The following is a 22,555-nucleotide window of genomic DNA, read 5'->3' on the forward strand; positions in this document are numbered from 1 at the left end:
TAGGGAAGGGCAACAACATCATGAAAGCTTCTAGATTGTTCTTGTACATTATGTTTGACGACAAATAAGATAGTCATCTTCTCCATCTAATTGAAAAGGAGAAAAGAGGGAAAGGGTGTCCCAGGTAGCAGGGCAGCACAAAGGCAAGAAACGGCACAATAAGAACAGTAACAGCTAATTCTTTTTGAATGTTTATTCTGATCTGGGGCTTGTTTTGAGCATCTCCTCTGAATAAACTTGCTAACTAGTATTGTATTCCTGGGGTCTAGACTAAGCCAAGCAATGTAAGAGATAGGACTGGAGAGAGAGGGGCCATCAAGCAAGAGGCAAGTTCCAGACGTTGACTTCCTTATAATCAGTGCACGAACAATGATCTCTGGGGTAAACCTACCTGAGACTTTGTCCCATAGGGAACTGCAGACTTTTTTCCTGAAAGAGAGTGGATCATTCTTGCTCTCATGGGAATACCTTGGGATACAATCTGAAATGAAACCAGAAATATTGAGTTCACTGACAGTAACATGGCATTATGCGAGAAAGATAGAAGTTGATTTTTAAATGTAATTTCAAGTATTCTCCAAGACATTTTAAAAATTGTGAAAGGCCATAGAAGCCCAACGTGGTAGAAACTCCTTCAATGAAAATGGTGATCATGAAGCTTTTAGTTTTTTTTTTAATCTTAGATCTTAGAACTGGCTTAAAATTTATCTGATCTAAATCAAATATCACAGATTGAGGAAAGTGATTTGTTGTTACAGAGGTTAAGTGATTTTCCCATCATGACAAAAAGGGAGATTATAAGGAGTAAAACCCAGGGCTCCTAACATTCAATGCAAAGTGTTTTCTTACACATGGCTGCTGCTATCTGGGAGAAAATAATAGGAATGCAAATAACACTCATATTTACTTGTATTATCAGCTCAAAGACACATTGTCACTGAAAGTAGTATCAAGAAAAATACATATATCACATCTGTGTATATTACCAAGCTACACGTAGACAGTGAAAAGGTCGACAACATTAAGCTCATATGATGAAAATCTGCTATCGGCCCACCATTCTTTATCCAAACCCATGGGGCTTCATGGTTTCAGAATTCAGAATTTTTCAATTTTAAAAAGTAGTGTAGTACCCATATGCTGATATCACATAAACCCATCCCATAATCGAACACAAAATTTCTGTAGCAAAACATATTTCTGCTAAATGAGATTTTTAAAAGACTACAAAGAGTCTCATGTCAGGTCAGGTTTTGCTACTCAATGAGTGACGAGAAGCTTTCTGTTTTCAGAGTTTTTTGGAGTGTAAAATTGTGGATAAGAGATTATGGGCCTGTGCAATTGGGAAAAAAAAGGAATTTGGCTCCTCTTATCCTGGATGCCATCTTGACTCTCACTTTCTACAGGCATTGATGCACCATCCTGTTGAGAACCCAGTATCGGAAGCAATCATCCGGTTGCAGGGGCCCCCTCGGGTGCTTCAAGTGTCCAATGTTCACCCTCTTGCCAAATTTCAAATATTAAAAGCTTTAGTAGAATGAGTTTTCATGCAGAGATTCTTGGTATTAAATGGTACTTTTTAAGCCAGGATGAAATCAAATCCACGCAATTGTTGAAAAATACCAGGTATTATCTTCTATAAGAAAGATACATTAAGTACCTGATCTTCCAGGCCAACAGCTTTCAAGGCTTGTCGTCCTCTATGAGAAAGGGCTAAGTTAATGCTTCTTCCACGTGTGAAGTCAGCCACTCGAGGATCTGAGACATTGGAAGCAGACTCCATGTTATACACTCTTTATATCCTAGTCCAGGATAAGCAAAATTACCGCACCTGAACAATTGGTTCATTCAGAACCAAATTAAAGACCTTCTTAATTCTTCTAAAGAAAATGCTAACAGCAGTAAATTTATATTAAATTAAATTTAGATAGTTGGTGTTTTTTTAAAAAAACTAGTTTTTCTAAAAAAATTGTTTTATTAAAGAAACTTTTTAAGTTCAGAAAATCTAAAGAAAAATAAGTCAAAGAATTAGAACCACATCCTGCAATTAATTCTTTCTCTCCCTTCCTTCCTTCCTTCCTTCCTTCCTTCCTTCCTTCCTTCCTTCCTTCCTTCCTTCCTTCCTTCCTTCCCTCCTTCCTTCCCTCCTTCCATTCTTTCCCTTCCTTCCTTCCTTCCTTCCTTCCTTCCTTCCTTCCTTCTTTCTTTCTTTCTCTTTCTTTTTTCCTTCCTTCCTTCCTTCCTTCCTTCCTTCCTTCCTTCCTTCCTTCCTTCCTTCCGCCACGCTGGAGCACAGTGGCACAATCTTGCCTCATTGCAACCTCCGCCTCCTGGGTTCAAGCAATCCTCCTACCACACACCACCACACCAAGCTAATTATTGTATTTTTTGTAGAGATGGAGTTTTGCCATGTTGCCCAGGCTGGTCTCAAACTCCTGGCCTCAAGCGATCCACCTGCCCTGGCCTCCCACAGTGCCAGGAGCCACCATGCCAAGCCTTCATCCTGCATTTTTCACTATGGACGTACCTTCCCTAGCTTCATATACATCAATCTGGAAATTCCTCTTTGCAAGAAAGCATGCTTGTAATGAGCCGACCTAGAAATTAACAAAAAAAAATTAAATATTTATCTGATTCCACAAATATAGGGAATTTTTAGCAGCAAAATGAAGCATCATGTGTGGCTATATTTTACTAGCCTCACATCATGTGTGGTCATATTTTACTAGCCTCATTTATCACATTGATTTACTCAATTTCTGCTGAAAAGCATCAGTGGCAAAAATAGCAATATTATTCAAGATTAAGTAATACAATTTTAGAAGTCTTTTTTTTTTTACTTTTTTATAGTGAGATAATTTTCAAACAGAAAGAACATAAAACATATATAGCTTACAGAATAATTAGAAAGCAATTCTTTATAACCTTACATCCGTTATAACCACTACTCTGGTCAAAAAGTAGAATAGCGTCATTCCTCCAAAACTCCCCTCACCTCCTCCCCAGTTGTAGTCCCCTTCCTCTCACAAAGAGGTAAATATTATTCTGACTTTTGTAATAACCCATTCTTGCTTTTTTATATTTTAGCCTTTAGGTGTACATATTTCTAAGCAATATACTTTAATTTTACCCATTAAAATTTTTTAAAGTTTTTTTTTTTAGAGATGGGGTCTCACTATACTGCCCAGGCTGGTCTCAAACTTGTGGGCTCAAGTGATTCTCCCACCTTGGCCTCTCAAAGTGCTAGAATTATAGGCATGAGCCACTGTGCTCAGCCATTTACCCATTTTTTAACCATATAGTTAGAATTACCGTGTGTGTGTGTGTGTGTGTGTGTGTGTGTGTGTGTGTGGTTTGTTTTTGCATCTTGCTTCTTTAAGGCAACATTATGGGATTCATTTACATGATTACATGTAAACTTAAGGTCATCCATTTTTTTTATTACCGTATGATTCTTCATTACATGAAAGATCACAGATCATCCATTCTACTGTCAAAGGACACTTCAGTTGTTTCTGGTCTGGGAATATGTTAACAATGCTTCAAAGAACATTTTTTTGTGTGCAGGAATTCTGGTACATATATGATGATATTTTTTTCGAGGGTTCTATGCATGGAAATGGAATATCCGGTCAAAAGTTTATGTGCCTTTACTTTTATGATGCCAAACTGTTTCAAAATTTGTTCGTAATGTGTTTTCCCACCAGCAGCTTCTCAGAATTTATCTTTGCCAGCACTTGATGTTCTCAAACTTTTCATTATTGTGGAGTGGGAGGGTGCAACCTGGTAAGTCGGAGAGGAATGTAGTTTTAATTTGCATATGCTTAATTACTAGGGAAGTTGAGCACTTTTGTTTTGTTTTGTTTTGTTTTGAGACAGAGTTTCGCTCTGTCACTGAGGCTGGAGTGCAGTGAGCACTTTTTCGTATATTGATTGGCTGTTTGGATCTCCTCTTTTACCAAGCATCTGTTTAGGTCTTTTGCCCATTTTCTACTGGATTGCCTATCTTTTTTCTTTTCTTTCTTTTTCTTTTTTCTTTTCTTTTTTTAGTTGTTCATAGAGTCTGAATATAGAGTCTTTGTCATTTTTAAACATGAAAAATATCTTCTTCCATTCTGTGCTTTGCTTCTTAAATGCTATAGTCTATTTTGAGGATGAGAAGCTGTTTATTTTAATGTAACCATATTCAGCCATCTTTTATTATTAATGCAATTACAATTGTCATTTTATTTTTAATGCAATTACAAATGTCTTGTTCAAGAGATCTTTGCCTATTCTGAGATCATAAAGAATTTTTTCTGATCTATTGTCTTCTTAAAGCTTTATAGTGTTGTCTTCCCAGTAGCTTTATATAGGTTGTCGTAGTTTACTACCTCATCACTAGCAACTTATATTTGGTAAAGTCATCTGTATATAATTGTCATACTTGAATTTTCAACAGTAATCAATACTGTTAACTAGACGTTCTGGAAACACTAACCTTCTCTCATTTTCTGGTTTTCTTCATACATCTCTGGCCAGTCCCACTTTTCCTCTTTCGCCATTGCAAAGACAGACAAATATTGGAGTTTCTCAAATCTCCATCCAAGTCTGTCTTCTCCATCCATGATGATATGAAAATTTATATCTCCTATCCAGATCTGTTTTTCGAGCTCATGCATACAAATATTTAAGTGATATAGCTTGTGGTATATCTCAAAGCACCTCAAAATCAACAGATCCTAATTGAAACTTGGAATCATCCCCTCCCATCTCATCAGTTCTCTCCACATATTCCCTATGTAAGTGAATGATATGCCATCCATCCAGTTGCACAAACTAGAAAGCTAGGAGTCACCGTTTCTCCTTGATACTCCACTCCCAGTTCTGCCAATTCTACCTAAAAATGTTTTTCCATCTACTCATCTCTTTTCATTTTCACCTTTCTGCCTCTAGTTATTGGAATCATTATGCTTGACTAATATCAAATTTTCTGTGATTCTACCAGCATTTATCTTGCCTCTTTCCAATTTATTTTCCACAAGCAGTCATTTAGGGTGATGGTGTAATAGGTCATTTGAACTAATACCTCTACTGAGAGGAAAAGGAGATGCAGAGAGATGAACTTGGCATTTGGAGCCATGCCTATAGGCATCTACGAATGCAAGAGAGGCTGAGGACTTTAGTAGAATTTTTGACAGACTCATGAAACTAGAAGTACAATATTTGGAGTCTGGGACACTCCCACACCCCTTGCTCAGGAGGGCAGGTTCTGATAAACCCCTTAGGTTTTAGATCAGGACCCTAAACAGGTACATCCCAGGAGAAGGACAAACTGGAAGGAAACCAGTAGTCCAAGGGCCTGTCTGGAAATCATCTCTAGTCCTGATCAGATTGCATTAATTTTTGATTACTGGTAATCACAGCCACCCAAAAGAAACAAACATAAATCCTCTCTGGAAAAAAAATGACATCACCATAGGCCTCAGATTTTCCCCATGTTTTAAAATATACAAATCTAATCATGTCACCCTTCTGCCCCAGCCTTGCTATCTTTCTTTTAGCCATTGTATTCACCATACTGCCCTTCACTGAGGGGTTTAGCGTGTATTATATCCATGGCCAGAAATGTTATCTTTCCTCTTTACATAGTAAACTTCCATTCATCCTCCAGGTCTCCACTCAGTTTCACTCCCTAAAAAAAGACTTCCTGGGCCACCCTACCTCAAATCTCACAACTATGAGTTCTCACAGTGCTTTGAACTTTATCTTTGGGGTAAATTGCATCCTTCCAACTTCATATGTTCAAGTCCTAACCCCCAGTACTGTAAGAATGTGACATTATTTGGAGATAGGATCCTAATATAGGTAATCAAGTTAAGATGATATCATTAGGGTGGGCCTTAGTCCAATATGACTTGTGTCTTTATAAAAAGGGGAATCAGACATGCATTGAGGAAAGATGATGTGAAGAGACACAGAGAGAAGACTTCCATCTACAAGCCATGGAGAGGGACCTGGAACAGATCTTTCCCTCATAGCTCTCGGAAGGAACCAACCCTGCCGACACCTTGATTTTGGACTTCTAGCACCAGAACTGTGAGACAATACATTTCTGTTTCTTGAGCTACCCGGTTTGTGGTAATTCATTTTGGCAAGCCTAGCATACTAATACAAAGAGCTTACCACAATGGAAAATTTACATCTTTAGAGTGCTTCTGTAATCAATATCTGTCTATCCTTTTAAGCTATCAACAGATTTTGCTCACCATTTTATTCCTAGCATCTACCATTGTGTTTGTAACATAGTAAGTGCTTTATATGTATTTGTTCAGTGTAAAAATAATGGTAGAGATTACATTTTTAAGTAAAATTTGTAACCAAGTGAAGCCAAAATTTATTGAGCACCTACTAAATATAACTTAATCTGCTAAATTTTAGGGAGTCAAAGGTTACCAGGATAAGTCCTTGTGCCCAGTAAACACCCTATTTAGTAAAAAGAGACAAACATAAAAACGTATCAATGCTTAATGAACCACGTTTGAGTATGGAAGCCCACTTCTTACATTAAAAATTTGCAGATTCTTTTATATTATTTGAATTTCTAACATGTATTATTTAAAAACATATAATAAATTTCATCACAAATCATCTACATATACTTTAAAAATAATTATGTGTTTAAGTCATATTATTTTATCCTACTTACTCAAAATTTTGTATGCATGTTATTTCACAGACCCCTTGCAAAATAGTTCTGGGCTCACAGGTAAAAATCAATGTAAAGAACGAAAAGAATAAGTGAGGTCCTAGAAAACACACATGAAAAAGATTATTTTTTGCCTTGACGATTGTGGCAAATTGTATTTTTCAAAGATGGTCATGATGATATCCCTTATCCTACATACTGTTCTCCAGTGTGATCTTGATACTCCTTCATCAACACATGGGGTTTATTTCTACAATCTCTTAAATCTAGAAGGGCCTGTGATCGCTTTGACCAAAACAAATGCAGTAGAAATTACCCTTGAGTTATTTTCAAGCATAGTCCTTAACTGGTCCAGAAGTTTCTGCTTCTTTCTTTTAGGAAGTCAATTATCACAAAAGACAACAGGGTCAGGAGAGTTGGAATGAAGACACAGGAGGTTCATTTATTAGATTGGTGCAAAAGGAATCGCAGTTTTTACCATTCACCACAATTACTTTTGCATCAGCCTAATAGAAATGAATCTCTCTTACTGAGAAAACAGGTAGGGAGGAAGGCAAGTAGGATGCTAAAGCCACAATCTAAACATCAAGTGATCAGTGAAAATCTAATGTAGGGAAATGGCCTAAAAGGAGAGAGACTGAGATTCAGAAGCAAGAAATCCATTCACCCATCTCCTAAAAATTCAACCACAGTAAAGGAGCTACAATATATAATGCTGCAAACAAAGCTCTCAGTAACCGTGGTGGAAAAGGATCAGCTCCAAGCCAATGATGGGCCAATGGTCTGGTTGCATGGGTTTGTTATGTTCCTTTTCTTTGATGAAAATTGATTGCAGGATCTCAGAAAAGGAGGGATAACCTGGGTGGAGATTCTGCCTCAATCATTCTAAGGTTGGAAGGTGCCAATTCATACCTTTCCAACACTTATGTGTTTGCCAGTTGAACATGTATTAATGGTTTTTATGGGAGAATAAGGGATCTCAGGTAGTGTGGGCACAGTAAGATTAAATCTAACTTAGGCTCATGAAAATATTAAGTGCTAGAGAGGATAAGGCCTAATGGGATCTCTTACACATGGCTTGTAATTATCTTTTCAAGTTGAATATTCACATATTGAACAAATCAGCAATTCCTCTTAAAGGCATATACACAAGAGAAACTTTTGCTATATGTATGTCAGGTGACATGTGCCAGGCTGTTCAATGTAGTGCCTTTCATAGCTAAAACAGACAAGTAAAAAAGCTGGAAATAGCCCAAATGACTATCAGAGAGGAATGGATGAACACATTATGGCATATCCACACAATGAAATATGATATGAATATATTAGCAATACTATATGTGAAAAAATAAGACTCAGATGATTTTATACCGCATGATACAAAATAAAAATAATCAGGACTAAACTATAGATATATGCAAATATATAATTTTTTAAACACATAGCTAGTATTTATATGTACATGTATATATGAGATAAATATGTAAATAATATATGATAAAATGATATATAAAAAGGCAAAGGAGTGATAAATAAGATTTGGCATAATGCTTCTAATGGGTGGGGGAGAAGTACAGAGCAATCTACCACTTCTTGTGTTGAGTAGTAGATTCATGAGTGCTTACTATTATTATTATTAATAAACAAACAAAGAAGTAAAAGTGTTTTCTCCAAGACCCGTCATAATAGTGTGTAATAAAAGCTTGTATGAATATGATCCCAATTCTGTGTAACTGAAGTTCAAATAAATTTAAGGAAAAAATACATTGGTAGGTGTTATGTCGGTTCAGCCGGAAGAGGTAGTAATGTGTGTGGCTAACAATAAAGCTTTCAGACTGTAATTTTCTTTCCCCTCTCACTTTCTGTAAAAAGTGCTTAATTGGGAATAACTGTCAGTGCCATCTTGAGTTGTTATGCTGGCAAGAAGGACTAAGACACAAATATATAAGTGGAAAGGAAATGTGGTGTGTAAAGCTTGCTAAGCCCACCACAAACTCTTGGTTAAGGCACAGCTGGATTCCTGAACATAAATAGTCAAGGAGGATGGCACATGAGAGAAGAAATTGGACAGAGTTAGACAGCTGAGAGAAATAAAACAGATTTTTTGATTCTGGTTCTGAGGGTAAAACCTTAATAGAGACAGGACAGTTCCCAGTAAGGACACGAACAATTATGAAAAGTTTCTGTGTTTGTTTTGAAACACTAAACGTTCACAAGAGTGAGATGTTTGCTCACAAAATAATTTTGCAAATTAAACATTTTATGAATAACCAGTCTAGTCTGTTTGTGTGTACAAGACTCTGAGGACATTCCTTGGTTACACAATTACGGATTTACCCAATTTGTCATTCTCTCGCTTCTCCACTTTCTTCTTCTGTCTCTTCATACTTCCTTATTTACAGGTCGTGTGCTTTTGACCCCATCTCGGTCCATTAAAGGGATGCCTAACCTACCACTTAAAAATACTATTTGAATATTTCCTTTCTGTAAATGGTGAGGTATGCTTCTCCTGTCTTCCGTTGCTTAGGTTTTCTGTCAGTTCCCATGTGACCCCTGTAGCAGCAATTGTTCAAGTAGCCAGTGATCATGAGAAAACGGTAAACCATTTAAATTGATAAATGTTGACCCTTGAATCTTACATTGAACTGATACGCAACAACAACAAATAAAACACGAAGGGGAAACAGGATTATAAAACTTCCATACATTTTATGTCTTTTCATATAATGTGTTTGAAATTAATCTGATAGTGCAATATTAAACATGTGTCAACTACTTTTGACTTGATGAAGCATATAACACCTTCCCTAATCCTTAAGAATCATGAATGTTTCTGAGTTTTCTGTCTATCTGACTTTTAAAAAACTTGCTAATAGTTTTTGAAATCCATATTTGGTCATGAAACTATAGTTTACTGTCTCAAGAAATTGATCTTTGGGTATATCAATGCAATGAGAAGAATCAGACTGTTAACTCTACTTACAATGCAATAAGCACATCAAAGTGTCTTCATACTTTGTTAGTAACTATTACATCTTCCAGAAGTGCATATGTTATGCCAAATATTGTTTTATTATTTTATCCTTACTCTGAGTTCTCTAATCTGTGTCATCTGGAATTGGTCTTTAAAGCCAAGCAGTGGTCTTGATTTTCCCTCTTATGAGAAGGTGAATGACTCACATTCCATGAGTGCTCTTAAGAAAATTTATGACTTACTCTAGTCTTGATCTTTGTCCTGAACTCCATCTGTGACTACTGAACCTGTCTATAGGCATCTCCCTCTCAACATAGCTAAAATTTGACTTATTCCCATTCCTCAACCCTCTCTTTCTCCTTCTTCTGTATTCTGTATTCCATAAACTTTCTTCCTCCTTATATATTTCATATCTTAGAGACTAGCAATTGCACTCACTAATTCACCCAACCAGGATAGCTCGGTGAACATTTAACACCCATCTCTACCTACTAGTGTACATGAAATTAGGCAATATGTCCTACTGATTGTTCCTCTTCAGTCTCTCTCACAACAGATCTTCTGCCACCCACAGCTCTGTCCTTACATGGGTCCCTCATTAGCTTTTACCAGGCTACTGCAACAGTTTTCTAATAACCCTCTTTCCCAGTCTCTATGCATTCAGTCTGCACTCTGCACTAGAACTAGTCATCTTTTTTTTTTTCCTTTTTAGACAGGGTCTTGTTCTGTCACCCAGGCAGGCATACAAGGCTGGGATCATAGTTTACTGCAACCTTGAAGTCCTGGGCTCAAGTGATCTCCTGCCTTGGCCTCCCAAATAGCTGTGATTACAGGTGTGCTGCTATGCCTGGCTAATTTTTTAAATTTTTGTAGAGACAGGATCTTGCTATGTTGCCAAGGTTGGTCTCAAAACCCTGGGCTCATGTGATCCTTCTGCCTCAGCCTCCCAAAGTGCTGGTATTATAGACATGAGCCATCATGCCCAATCACTAATTATCTTCTTCTTCTTTTTTTTTTTTCTTCTTCTTTTTTTTTGAGACGGAGTCTCGCTCTGTCACCACCCAGGCTGGAGAGCAGTGGCGTGATCTCTGCTCACTGCAAGCTCTGCCTCCTGGGTTCACACCATTCTCCTGCCTCAGCTTCCCAAGTAGCTGGGACTATAGGTGCCCACCACCACGCCCAGCTAATATTTTGTATTTTTAGTAGAGACGGGGTTTCACTGTGTTAGCCAGGATGGTCTCGATCTCCTGACCTCATAATCTGCCCGCCTCGGCCTCCCAAAGTGCTGGGATTACAGGCGTGAGCCACCGCGCCCCGCCTCACTAATTATCTTCTAAATCAGACATTGAATGATGTATTTTCGTCTTACTGTTGTTTATTAGCTCCTCATCTTTTCAGGATAAAATTCCAAATTTTCAACATGACATAATAGATTCTTACATGTGATCCCTACCTTTCTCCAGTTCATGATGCACTATTCTCATGCACCATCTGTAATAGGCATACTGAATTTACTATATGTTTTCTGAATATGCCATGCACTTTTATTCTTCCATGCCTTTGAATACTATCCTTCAGTTTTTGGAAAATGTCTACCTTTCCTTTAAGACTCATATCCTCAGTGTAGTTTTTCCTGATACCTCTACTCCTCCAAAAGACTTGTTTGCCTTTTCTTCTGTAATTTTACATATATATGTATAGATGTGTTTTAATGTCTCAAGTACCTTGAATTATTTATTTATAGTCTTGTCTGACTTCACCAGGCAGTAAATTCCCAGAGAGGAATAATATTTGTATGGCTTGTGTTTTGTCTATCTTTTTATCTCTGATACAAACCACAAATTCTAATGAATTAGAAAATACAGGTAAATGTGAAGAAAAGAGTAATTTCTCACAATTTTACCACCAGTGGCAACCAATATTAACATTTTCTATGTATGTAAAATACATGACATTTCTTTTCAAAATGGTAACAGGTTGTATATTTTCTTTCATAATTTTTTTCAAAAAATAAAAAGTGTACTCTAAATACGTTTCCATGTCAAAAGATGTCTGAAGAAAAAGTATTTAATACTTGCCTTACATTTTATTGTATGCTTATATTTGGATACTCAAGTTATTTTAATTCTTTAGCATTATAAATGATTGTATGACGCATACACATGTCTTTTGATAAAATCTCACTAATGAAATGGCCACCAAAGGGCAATTTTGAATAAAAGGGATTGAAACACTGGCAAATCCTGAGCTCTAACACCCTCTTTCTCTCTGCCCCGTTGGCTCCTGGGCCTTGTTACTAGTGGGGGAATGGAGTAAGGATAACAGGGGAATGAGAAAACAAAGCGCTAAAGAAGAGAGTCTGAAGTGAGCTGGGGAGAGAATGTTGATGGTCTAGAGTGTAAGAGGAGCCTGCTCCATCTTCTTTTGTCTTGCTTTTGGAATAACTGCAAAGCACATGAAAAAGTTTCAGATTGAGTGGGGCAAGATTATTCAGAAGGTTTTGTTGCGAGTTTTGAATACACTCCAGATTTGGTGTTTTTGAGAGCCCACATTAGTTTCTATTTGCTTTTAATTTCTCATTGGCTGAAGGCCAATTGTTTCTCTGAATGCAATGTCATGCTTAGGTCAACTTCAAGGGTGAGGTAGCTATTGCTGCTTTCTGCAAATCCCTGCCCCCGACCTTTTTTGTTTGTTTGTTTGTTTGTTTGTTTGAGACAGGGTCTTGCTCTGTCACCCAGGCTGGAGTGCAGTGGCATGATCTGGGCTCACTGCAACCTCCACCTCCCAGGTTCACGTGATTCTCCTGTCTCAGCCTCCTGAGTAGCTGGGAATACAGGCACGTGCCACCACACTTGGTTTATGTTTTGTGTGTTTTGGTAGAAACAAGTTTTCACCGTGTTGCCCAGGCTGGTCTTGAACTCCTGAGCTCAGGTGATCTACCCGCCTAGGCCTCCCAAAGTGCTAGGATTACAGGCATGAGCCACCATGCCTGGCCAAATCCTCCATATTTGTGAGACTACAGATGTGTATATTTTCAAGTTCTTTTCCAGGAAAAAAATACCAGCTTAGATTACCATCAACAGTGTATGAGGGTGCTGCTTTTTGTTTTTTCTTTGAGTGGACAGATAGAGGACTAGATAAATGCCTGAGTGAATATGGACAGAAGGGAAATAATCTGAGAGTATTTGGGAGGAGGATAGGCCAAATGAGAAGGAACGAAAGACACACTCTTTGCAGGTACTTAACAAAGTTTGGAGCTATCTAAAGTTGTTGGTTCCATTCCAGATACTTCTCACCAGATAGCAAATGAAGGAATCTCTGAGGGATGAATTCCCTGAGGGGAGAGTGGGATTTATAACGCACAGCCACAAAGAAATCCACTCCATCTCTGTTTTAAGAAGGTGCTAGATATGGGGCACTAATGAGAGTTTTTCATATTTAAGAAGGCTCAGAGCCTATGAAATAGAAAACTGAAACCCAGGGCTAACATGGTGAGGCCCACCAAACTTAGCCTGCCTTGCTTGCTTTTTACTGCTTACTTCTAGTTGATCTCAAAGCCCATAGAGCTAAAAGTCATGTAGCCAAACAATATACATCTAATCTGTCACTAGCTTCCTCATAGACAACATCTCTGGCATAAGTCACTATGGTAATGGTTGCTTAAAGGGTTTTTTTGTTTTTTGTTTTCAAGAACTAGGCTGGCAGCTCTTATCCAGTTTAAACTACTTGAGAGAGGCCACCAACCCTCTTTCCACCTCCCCCATTGACTCCTGGACCTTATTACCGTGGAATAAGGCTAATAGGAGAATGAGAAAGCAGATAGAAGAAGGAAAGAAGAGAGTTGCAGGCCCTTCAACTGGGCCTGCACAAATGCCCAAGAATTGACTTTCTGACACCAGAAGGCCAAAAACTTCACCTTCAGAGCATGCTAATGCCACCATTTTCTGAACATGTGTCCTATGAAGACTTGTGAACCTCGATTATGTGTGCTCAGACCACCTATTACTTCATTTTCCCCACTGCTAATCACCTCTCCCCATACCTTAAACAACTCCGCTTCTTTACCCCATAAATATCTCTAAGCCCTATCTTCGGAGAGGTGGATTTGAAAGCTGTTCTTCCATCTCCTTGCTGGGCTGTCCTGTGAATAAAATCTTCTCTTTACTGCAAAACTTGTTGATATGGTTTGGCTGTGTCCCCACCCAAATCTCATCTTGAATTGTAGCTCCCATAATCCCCATGTGTTGTGGGAGGGACCCAGCGGGAGGTAATTGAATCATGGGATTGGGTCCTTCCCATGCTGTTCTTGTGACAGTGAATGAGTCTCATGAAATCTGATGATTTTATAAAAGGGAGTTCCCCTGCACGCCCTCTCTTGCCTGCCACCATGTAAGACATGCCTTTTGCCTTTTGCCATGATCGTGAGGCCTCCCCAGTCACATGGAACTGTGAGTCCATTAGACCTCTTTTTCTTTATAAATTGCCCAGTCTCAGGTAGGTCTTTATCAGCAGCATGAAAACGGACTAATACACTTGTTATCTCAGTAACTGACTTACTGCATGCTGGCAGAACAAGCCCGGTTTGGTATCAAAACAAAAGTAGAGTGAATAGAGCTTAGTTTATTTTCATATTGATAAAATAATAACAATAAAGGTTAACAGTAATTAGGTCTTTTTCATGGTGTAGCTCATTAATATTTGCTAAAAATAAAAAGCATACACTTGAATCCAATTCTGTGTAGACCTCAACCCAGGATTATAAGCCATTTGATGGTTCATCTGTGCTGAGGATGTTTACTTCAGGGAAAGTGAAAATTCTGGGTGACATTTGATTTCTGCTTTTAGAAAGGAGTAGGTTGAGAACAAAGCTAGAGATCTGTGAGCGAGAAGGTGTGAAAAAGAAGCAGTAGAATCTTAGCATTAAAAGACTAGCAATCTAGTTTTAGCCCAAGAGGAAGAAATTAAGACCCATAGGGTAAGATTTCCTGAGCGTCCAGCTGGTTGCAAACTCTGCTATTCCAAGTCTCCTCACTGAATAACAGTTTCCATCCCATGAAGCTGAGTGAAAAGTAAGGGGTGAGGTGGAAAAATCGTGAGAACAGAACAGAAACACCATTTGGGGACAGTTTAGCATCAAGACCATTTTGAGCCTATAAATCCACAACAGGATTTAACATCTATAGCTGTGAGACATAAACTCTCATAGAGTCAAGGTCAAAGTGCCTCAAAGGCAATTTCATCAGCAGAGGCCACTGACTTGACTTGAATTCCAGGGGGCAGGGCACAATTATCAACAATAAGTCGAAACATGTACAAATCTCCTCACCCTCTAAATACTACTAAATGGACAACTTTGCTGGGTCGAACATAGGGAGAGTAGATCACAAAACCCTCTACGGTGGGATTTCTTTTATGCAGAAAGGAAGAGAAGAAATATTTGAATGATATCCTAAAATACATCTCCAAAATATATGCTAGAATAGTCGACATACATTGCAACAGCAGGAGGCAGCTGAGACTGGAATGCTTAATAGTACTCTTAGCCAAGGCTCTTGGCTTCCGTCAAAAAATGAGGTCTTGAGTAGCTTTAGCTGTCACTGAAATGGTGCTTTTTTGCTCTGATCACTTTCATCATACCTGTAAACACTGAAAATAGTTATCAAAAGCAGTATTTTCTGACTCTCAAGGACTGCATTCAGACATGGATTAAGGACACCTGTTTAGGTTACATGGCCTTTGTTTACTTCTCTGGCTTGTCTGCTTCTCTCCCACTTCATAAAGAAAGGAAAACATATCACTCTAACATGAAGTAAGGCAGTTTGTAAGGCAGTTTTTTGGTAACGTAGGTTTTTCCTGAACTGATGTGCTAGAATTGAAAAGCTACACCTGTAGAACTCCTTCCAGCCTGCAAAATTGAGATTATTTTCCAAATCCTTTTTTAAGTTACTCTCTGAAAGGACTACATTCCTTATGCCATAATTGTGTTAAAAAAAACCATTAAAAAATTTCCCCATAACTTCTAAAAGACTGATTCTCCACTTTGTTCTGAAATCGAACTCATGTACAGAAAATATTTTAGTGTGGTTCACATTATAAGGCACTGGGAAACCTTTATAAAGGTAGCAGGAGCCAAAGATAAAATAATCTTTAGATCTATGAAGTAAAAAGCTTCTATGGGGAATAAACTATGCATAACAAAATTTTAGCAGAAGGCAGCATTTGATAATGGCAAACAAAGCCCTGTAGGCATTTAAAGAGAGGAGAAGTCTTCACAGGTTGATTCTCCTGCAGTTACCTTCTGGAACTAGCAGGAGGTAATCCCATTGGCTGGAGAAGGGATAGGGGAGTTGTAATTCACACAAGGAGGAAAATATCGGTCAATACAGTGGTTTTTCTAAATATTTAGGTCAATGTTCTTGAAATGCTATTTTAATATCTTTTCCCACTCTTTTTTCAATATTTAAACTTTACCTGGTTTATGATTATGGTTTAGTTTCTTTTACCTTTTGTTTCTCAGTAGGAGTTTCTTTACTGATTTGTTGATCTCTTTGACTGAACGTGTCTTCAAAGAAAGGAAATCAACTGGATTAACCCAAGATCAGACGATCACTACATCAGAGCAAGAACAACTTCTCAGGGTGACTTTTCACTAGGCAAGGTTACTAGACACGGTAGGCTACCACTGATAAGAATTGAGGGAAGTTCACTATATTTTTTGGATGTCTAAGTAAAGGTTCTCAACTCTTACTTTTTTTTCTAGGGGCCAAGGGAGAGCCTTTAATGTGTTAGACAGTATAAGGTACTGGGATATGGTTTATGGAAAGGAGGAGATGGGAAGGGAGGGTGGAAAAAAAAAAACAGAAGAAGATGGGCAAAAATGTAATCTTGTCCTCTATGTAAAGACATTAACCTTCTTGAATTGCTCTATTTAGTCAATACTTTTAAAAATAATATTCTCAATATTCAAATATGCATCTGTTATTATTTTTTCACCTTTGTATCATTAAGTTTTCTCATTCCTCTCATTTATTCATCCACCCAATACATAATGTTAGGCGTAATTCCAGCCTCTGGAATACATTGGTCAGTAAGAGTTTATATCCTAGTTGGAGTAGATATTTAAGAAACAGGTAAAAATAAAACCTCAAAGTGTGTAATTTCTGATACTAGTAGATAAAATTAAAAAATAAAAAGGGAAAGGGGTGAAGTCAGAAAGGAAGATAGGCTCAGTTCAGACAGGACCTTTGGTAAAGAGTTTGGGGTTTTTTTATTTGTAATGGGAGATCATTGGAAGATTTTAAGCAGGGCATGATAATGATCAGACTCATGTTTTAAAAAGGTGTTTCTGGCTGTGGTGTGTAGTACAGACTATAAGGGAATAGGAGTTAAAGCTGGGAGACTAATTTGGAGGTTGTTGCAAGAATATGGACGGGAGATGATAATGGCTTGGGCCAGGATGGTTGTAAGGGCTAGAATTTAAATGTATTTTGGATATAGAGCCTCAAGGCTTACTGATGGAGTGAAAGAAGAATAAGCATTTGCATAAAATGAAAAAAGGAATCAAATATGATGCCTAAGCATGGACCTGAGCAATGGGATGGATAGAATTCTTTCGCAGAGGAATTTTAGTTGCTTCCTAATACACAAGTAGTAATTTTTGTCTCCTATTTTCCAGCATATGTATGACGTGGTTACATGATGATGATCTCATGTTATTCAGGGAGAAATCCATGGATGACACCCACATTTTATGCCCCCCAAAACCATATATCCAATCACATATTTGTTATCTCTCCCTTGGATTTCTAAGAGACAATTTTTAAAATGAGACATCACTGCTGCCACTTTAGTCCAAGTCTTGAACTAAAGTAACAGCCTCCTAACTGGTCTATCTTGTCTTCTTAAAATTTTCCTAGTCATTCTCCACATAATGGTCCAAGGGACCTTCTAAAATCACAACTTAATTTCCTGCCTAAAATCCTCCAATAGCTTCCCATTGTAATTTGAACAAAATCTGATCTTCTTGCCTGTACCTCTAAGATCCTACAAGATCTGGCTCTGTCAGCTTCTCTGGCCTCATCAGCTACTCTTCTCTGGCCTCGTTCAGTTCCTGCCTTTCTTTCTGCTCCTTGAACTTGGGCAGCTCATTATTGCCCGAGAATTTCTCTTCCTGCTGTTCCCTCTGCCTGAAATGTTCTTTCTCAAGATCTTCACGTGGTAAGTCCTATCTGATCATTCAGGTTTCCAGCCCCTGCTGAATATGTCCCTCCAGCAGAGCAGCTGTCCCTGACCACATTCTAGACAGGTACTCTCAAAGCGACTCTCTACAGCATTAGTCTGTTTTCATTTCTTTCATAGTGCTTCACTTTAACTGAAATTATCTTGTTTGTTTTCTTCTTCCTTGTCTTTTTCTTCTCTGGAATTCTCACCCTTGCATCCCTACTACCTAAAACAATGTTGGCACATAGTAAGTAATAAGATTTTGTTGAACACATTAATTCTTATTTTGTGCAACATTTTTATAGGAGAGAATTGGACACAAGCCTAGTATGAAGCAGTCACAACACATGTCCCAACCAGTGACCGACACATCATGTGATAGCATTTCTAAATGAAAATTTAGAATCGTAAATGTTCAAAGAACTTTCTAGCACTTTGGGGAAAAGACACTAAGGAAGGCAGAACAAAAGACAGTTAGCATATACTATATAAATACATATGTGGCATAAAAGATACCATCTATATTCAGCCTAGAACAGTGTTACACCTTCAATAAATTTTTTTGTTGAGTGGATACATGAATGAATTAATTAAAAGTCTCCAAATGATTTGACCAAAGGTGATAGGGAAATGATTTAACCTTGACTAATTGGGATGTTTGTATTCTGAAACAGAAATTCTGCTGAGAGGGGAAAAAGCAAAGTTAAATCGAAGCAGACCCATGTTAAACAGAACTACCTTTGGCACCATAACTATGAAAGCAGAGAGGGACCTCTCCTTCTGTCTTGCTAGGTGTGGGGCAAGTCCCAGCACCTTTACGTCACTTGCTCAGTGAAAGGTAAACACCACACTCCACTGCCGTAGGTGCTCCACTGGAAGAGTCAAGTAAGTCAGGCAACCACATAATCTTATTCCCAATTACTCATATAACTAGTGAACATTCAGCATGATACTTTGACGTTAGCTTCATGTTTCTTGACCCTTTTATTCTCATTAGACAGCATTAACTGAGTTATTAAACAAAGCGGGACAAATGTTTTTATTAAAATGAATATTAAGACTAATTCCTGTTCCTAAAAACATAGTCAATTTGGGGATAAAATCAAATTCGATTTGCATTATTTTTGCTTTTTAACAAATCCTTAACCAAAATGATGAGGGAAAACAGAAACCTTTGTATTTAATGGCTATAAAATACCTTTCCTGAAAAAGAACAGATTAAAACCCATACTATATTAAATATATGAAAATAAAAAAATTTAAAAAGCTGTATTTAAATATCAGATAAGTTTTCACAAGAAAATTAACAACTTGTAGAGGTGATGAATAATAATTACGAGTGATAATAGTTAACATAATACCACCACCAACAATAATCCATGTGAAAATTCTTACCAAGCCACCACCAATGACAGCTACTTTTTTCCTTTGAATGACAGATGAGTCCATAACTGCTGAAGTATTTTTCACAATTATTGTTGCTTCTGTCACTGAGGGACACTGATTTGTGTCTCTCTGACACACTGATTTCTCTCAGTTTTTATACCACCCAAAGCCCAGTGCATTTATGAGCCAGCGGCAATGTTTAGTCAGGGCTAATTTCCCTTGAGAGTATTAACCCATTAGTTGGCCAAAGTACACTCAGCTCAGCTCTAAAAAAAAAAAAATCATTACAATAACCAAATTTTAAAAAAATCCATCCAATTGGAGACACTCTATTTTTTCTATCTTCTGTGTAAGACACGGAAATTTTTAAGCAGTCTTATGGCTTTTCTTCTTCTTTTTCTACAGCATATATTCTTAGTTTCATTTTCATTCATGATTAACCATGCATGGAACCTTTCTCATCTGAAGTCCAAAAACATCTCATACCTCCCTTAGAGAGTAAGATGACATGGCTTCATAATTCATCTGTGGATCATTTTTGTGATTAAGACCAATCAAGAATTTCATCTAAAGGGTCCTCATGGATTATTTTTAATAGGCTCTACCAGGGAAAAGTTTTTGCAAGGTTTTCATATTCTCCTGATCAACATTTTGAATTGTGTAACTGACCATACTTCCCTTTTTTTTTTTCTCCAGCCCAGATGCTTGAAAATTTAGAATCTAATTTTAGAATCGAAAATTTAGAATATGATTACCACTAGGGGAGATGACTGACACAATGCTTCTGTAAACTCTTTCCTGACTTCATATTATCTATTCACTGTTTTGTCTTTTTCACTCCATTTTAAATGTCATACTTTTGTGCATGATTTGCGAATTGCCATTGTTTTCTGGAACATGATGTGGTGTAAAGTAAAATAAGAACATAAATGAAGTTGTTTCTTCACTTCCTGTTAAGCACATAAAGAATTCAGAACGTTTTTTCCCCTTGTTAGAACTAGAGCTAAATGGTATTCAATAGTGACCCCTTGTGGATAAGCATGATTAGGTATTTTTTTTATTTTGAATAGGTAATACATTAACACGGTATGAAATTAAAAAGACACAAAAGAGTACACAGTGAACAGTAATCCTGCTAACCTTGACCCTTGGCCGCCTGTTCCTCCTGCCCAAAGACAAGAATTGTTTTGGTGTGTGGGTTACCGTAATCTTCTACAAGTTGATTATGTCTTTCTTGTTCTTTCCTTGTTTCCTATCTTCTCCCTCTCTCTCTCTCCTTTTTTCTCTCTCTTTCTCTCACTCTCTCCCTCATTCCCTTCCTTCCTTTCCTTTTAAACATTCATTTTAAAATTTTTCCACACCATATGTCTCACTGTACAACATATAGCTTCAGAATTCTTCAATATCAATACGTAGAAAACTGTATCATTGTCAAAAATATTTTAAAAATTACGAACTATCACACAAATGAACAGTATAATAAGTTACTGTAAAGCAAGCATCCATGTAACTACCATTTAGGTGCAGAGAGAGAACATTGCCAGAATCCCAGAAGTCTACGTGCCCCTTGTTAATCACCCCTCCTTCATAGAGGTAACTGCCATACCAACTTCCTTTGCTTTTATATATAATTGTACTATCATAGATGCATCTCTAAAACAGTTTACTGTTGACTTTTTTGAACTTTCCTATAAATGAACTTATACTGTTTATGTTTTTATAACTTGCTTCTTTTTCTCAATATTATATTTCTTAAGATCCATTTGTGTTGTTGCATGTTTTTCCAGTTCATTCATTTTTATTGTCATATATTATTTATTCATTCTACTGTTGATGGACATTTGGGGTGTTTTCAAATTTTTAATATCATGAACAATGGTGTTGCCATAAACACTCTTGTGTATACAATGTCATGTACATATGTATGAGTATCTCTAGGTTTCATATGCTGTTTGTGCTTTTTTGTTTGTTTGTTTTTTGGTTTTGGGGGTTTTTTTTGAGACACAGTCTCACTCTGTCACCCAGGCTGGAGTGCAATGGTGCAATCTCAGCTCACTGCAACCTCTGCCTCCCAGGTTCAAGTGATTCTCCTGCCTCAGCCTCCCGAGTAGCTGGGATTACAGGTGCCTGCTACCACACCTTGCTAATTTTTGTATTTTTTTAGTAAAGATGGGGTTTCACCATGTTGACTAGGCGGGTCTTGAACTCCTGGCCTCAAGTGGTCCACCTGCCTCGGCCTCCCAAAGTGCTGGGATTACAGATGTGAGCGACTGCATCCAGCCATGTTTATGCATATTTTTAACCTTTCTGAATAAACGAAAGTTACATTCCAAATAGTGCATTAGCTTTTACTTGATGCAATGTGTACAATTTGTCTTCCGCTCTATCCTCACCAATGTATGTATTGCCAAGAATTTTTAATTTTTGCCGGTCTGGTAGATGTGCTCTATATTTCATTATTCTTTTAATTTGCAGTCCTTTGATTATTAGTGAAGTTGAGCACATTTTTACCTGTTCATTCACAACTTATTTTTCTTCCTCTGTACAGATAGTGTTAATTTTGCGGGGGGCGGGGGCAGTGGGAAGTTTTTTTTTTTTTTGAGTTCCATTGCATATGAACTTTAGTATTTATATATGTCACAAATAACATTTCATTCACTCTGTGGCTTGCCTTTTCGCTTTCCTAGTGGTGTCTTTTGATGAAAGAATATTCTTCATTTAATACATTCTTTTCCCTTGTGGTTAGAGTTTTTCATGTCATGTTTTATCACTTTTTTTTTTTTTATAACCTTGAGGTCATGAGGATATTCTTCCATGTTGTCTTCTAAAATACTTATAATTTGCCTTTCATTTTTTAGGTCTATGATCAACATGGAGTTAGCTTTTTTGTTTTTAGAATGCTGTGATATAGATGTTAAAATTTTATTTGTTTTCCAAATGAATACCCAATATTCCCAGTACCACTAAATGAAAAGACTTTCCTTTTCACGCATTGCCTTCGGTGTAGGTCCAGTGTTCATATATGTGTGGGTCTTGTTCTAGGTTTCTATTCTATTTCATTCCATATAGTCTATACTGCCTATACTAATGCCAGTTCCAACGCCAAATTACAATAGCTTTAATAGAATACTTAATGTCTTGATCAATTCACCCACCTTGCCCTTCATTAATAATTTATTGGCTATTCTTGGTGCTTTGTATTTCCATCTGTTTTAGAATCAGTCTGTTAATTCCATTTTTAAAACCCTAAAATAAAAACATTGTTGGGATTTTTGACTGGGATTGCT

At 37.4% G+C, this 22,555-nt stretch overlaps 1 protein-coding gene across 2 annotated transcripts in view; it reads right to left on the reverse strand.

The window, feature by feature from the left end:
* Window positions 1-19,609, reverse strand: part of LOC105474658 (kynurenine 3-monooxygenase) — a 59,158-nt gene extending 39,549 nt beyond the window's left edge. The window contains exons 1-4 of one of the 2 annotated variants that reach the window (XM_011729474.3): window positions 19,278-19,607; window positions 2,528-2,597; window positions 1,661-1,758; window positions 392-481 (exon numbers count right to left, since the gene is read on the reverse strand). In XM_011729474.3, coding sequence (XP_011727776.2) covers window positions 392-481; window positions 1,661-1,758; window positions 2,528-2,597; window positions 19,278-19,331 — 312 coding nt within the window. In that variant the 5' untranslated portion in view covers window positions 19,332-19,607. Of the gene's footprint in view, window positions 1-391; window positions 482-1,660; window positions 1,759-2,527; window positions 2,598-19,277 lie in introns of both variants that reach the window. The other variant, XM_011729475.3, reaches the window with a different exon arrangement.
* Window positions 19,610-22,555: the final 2,946 nt, after the last annotated feature.

This window comes from Macaca nemestrina, chromosome 1, assembly GCF_043159975.1.
Source record: "Macaca nemestrina isolate mMacNem1 chromosome 1, mMacNem.hap1, whole genome shotgun sequence".
In the NCBI taxonomy this organism is placed as follows: Eukaryota; Metazoa; Chordata; class Mammalia; order Primates; family Cercopithecidae; genus Macaca; species Macaca nemestrina.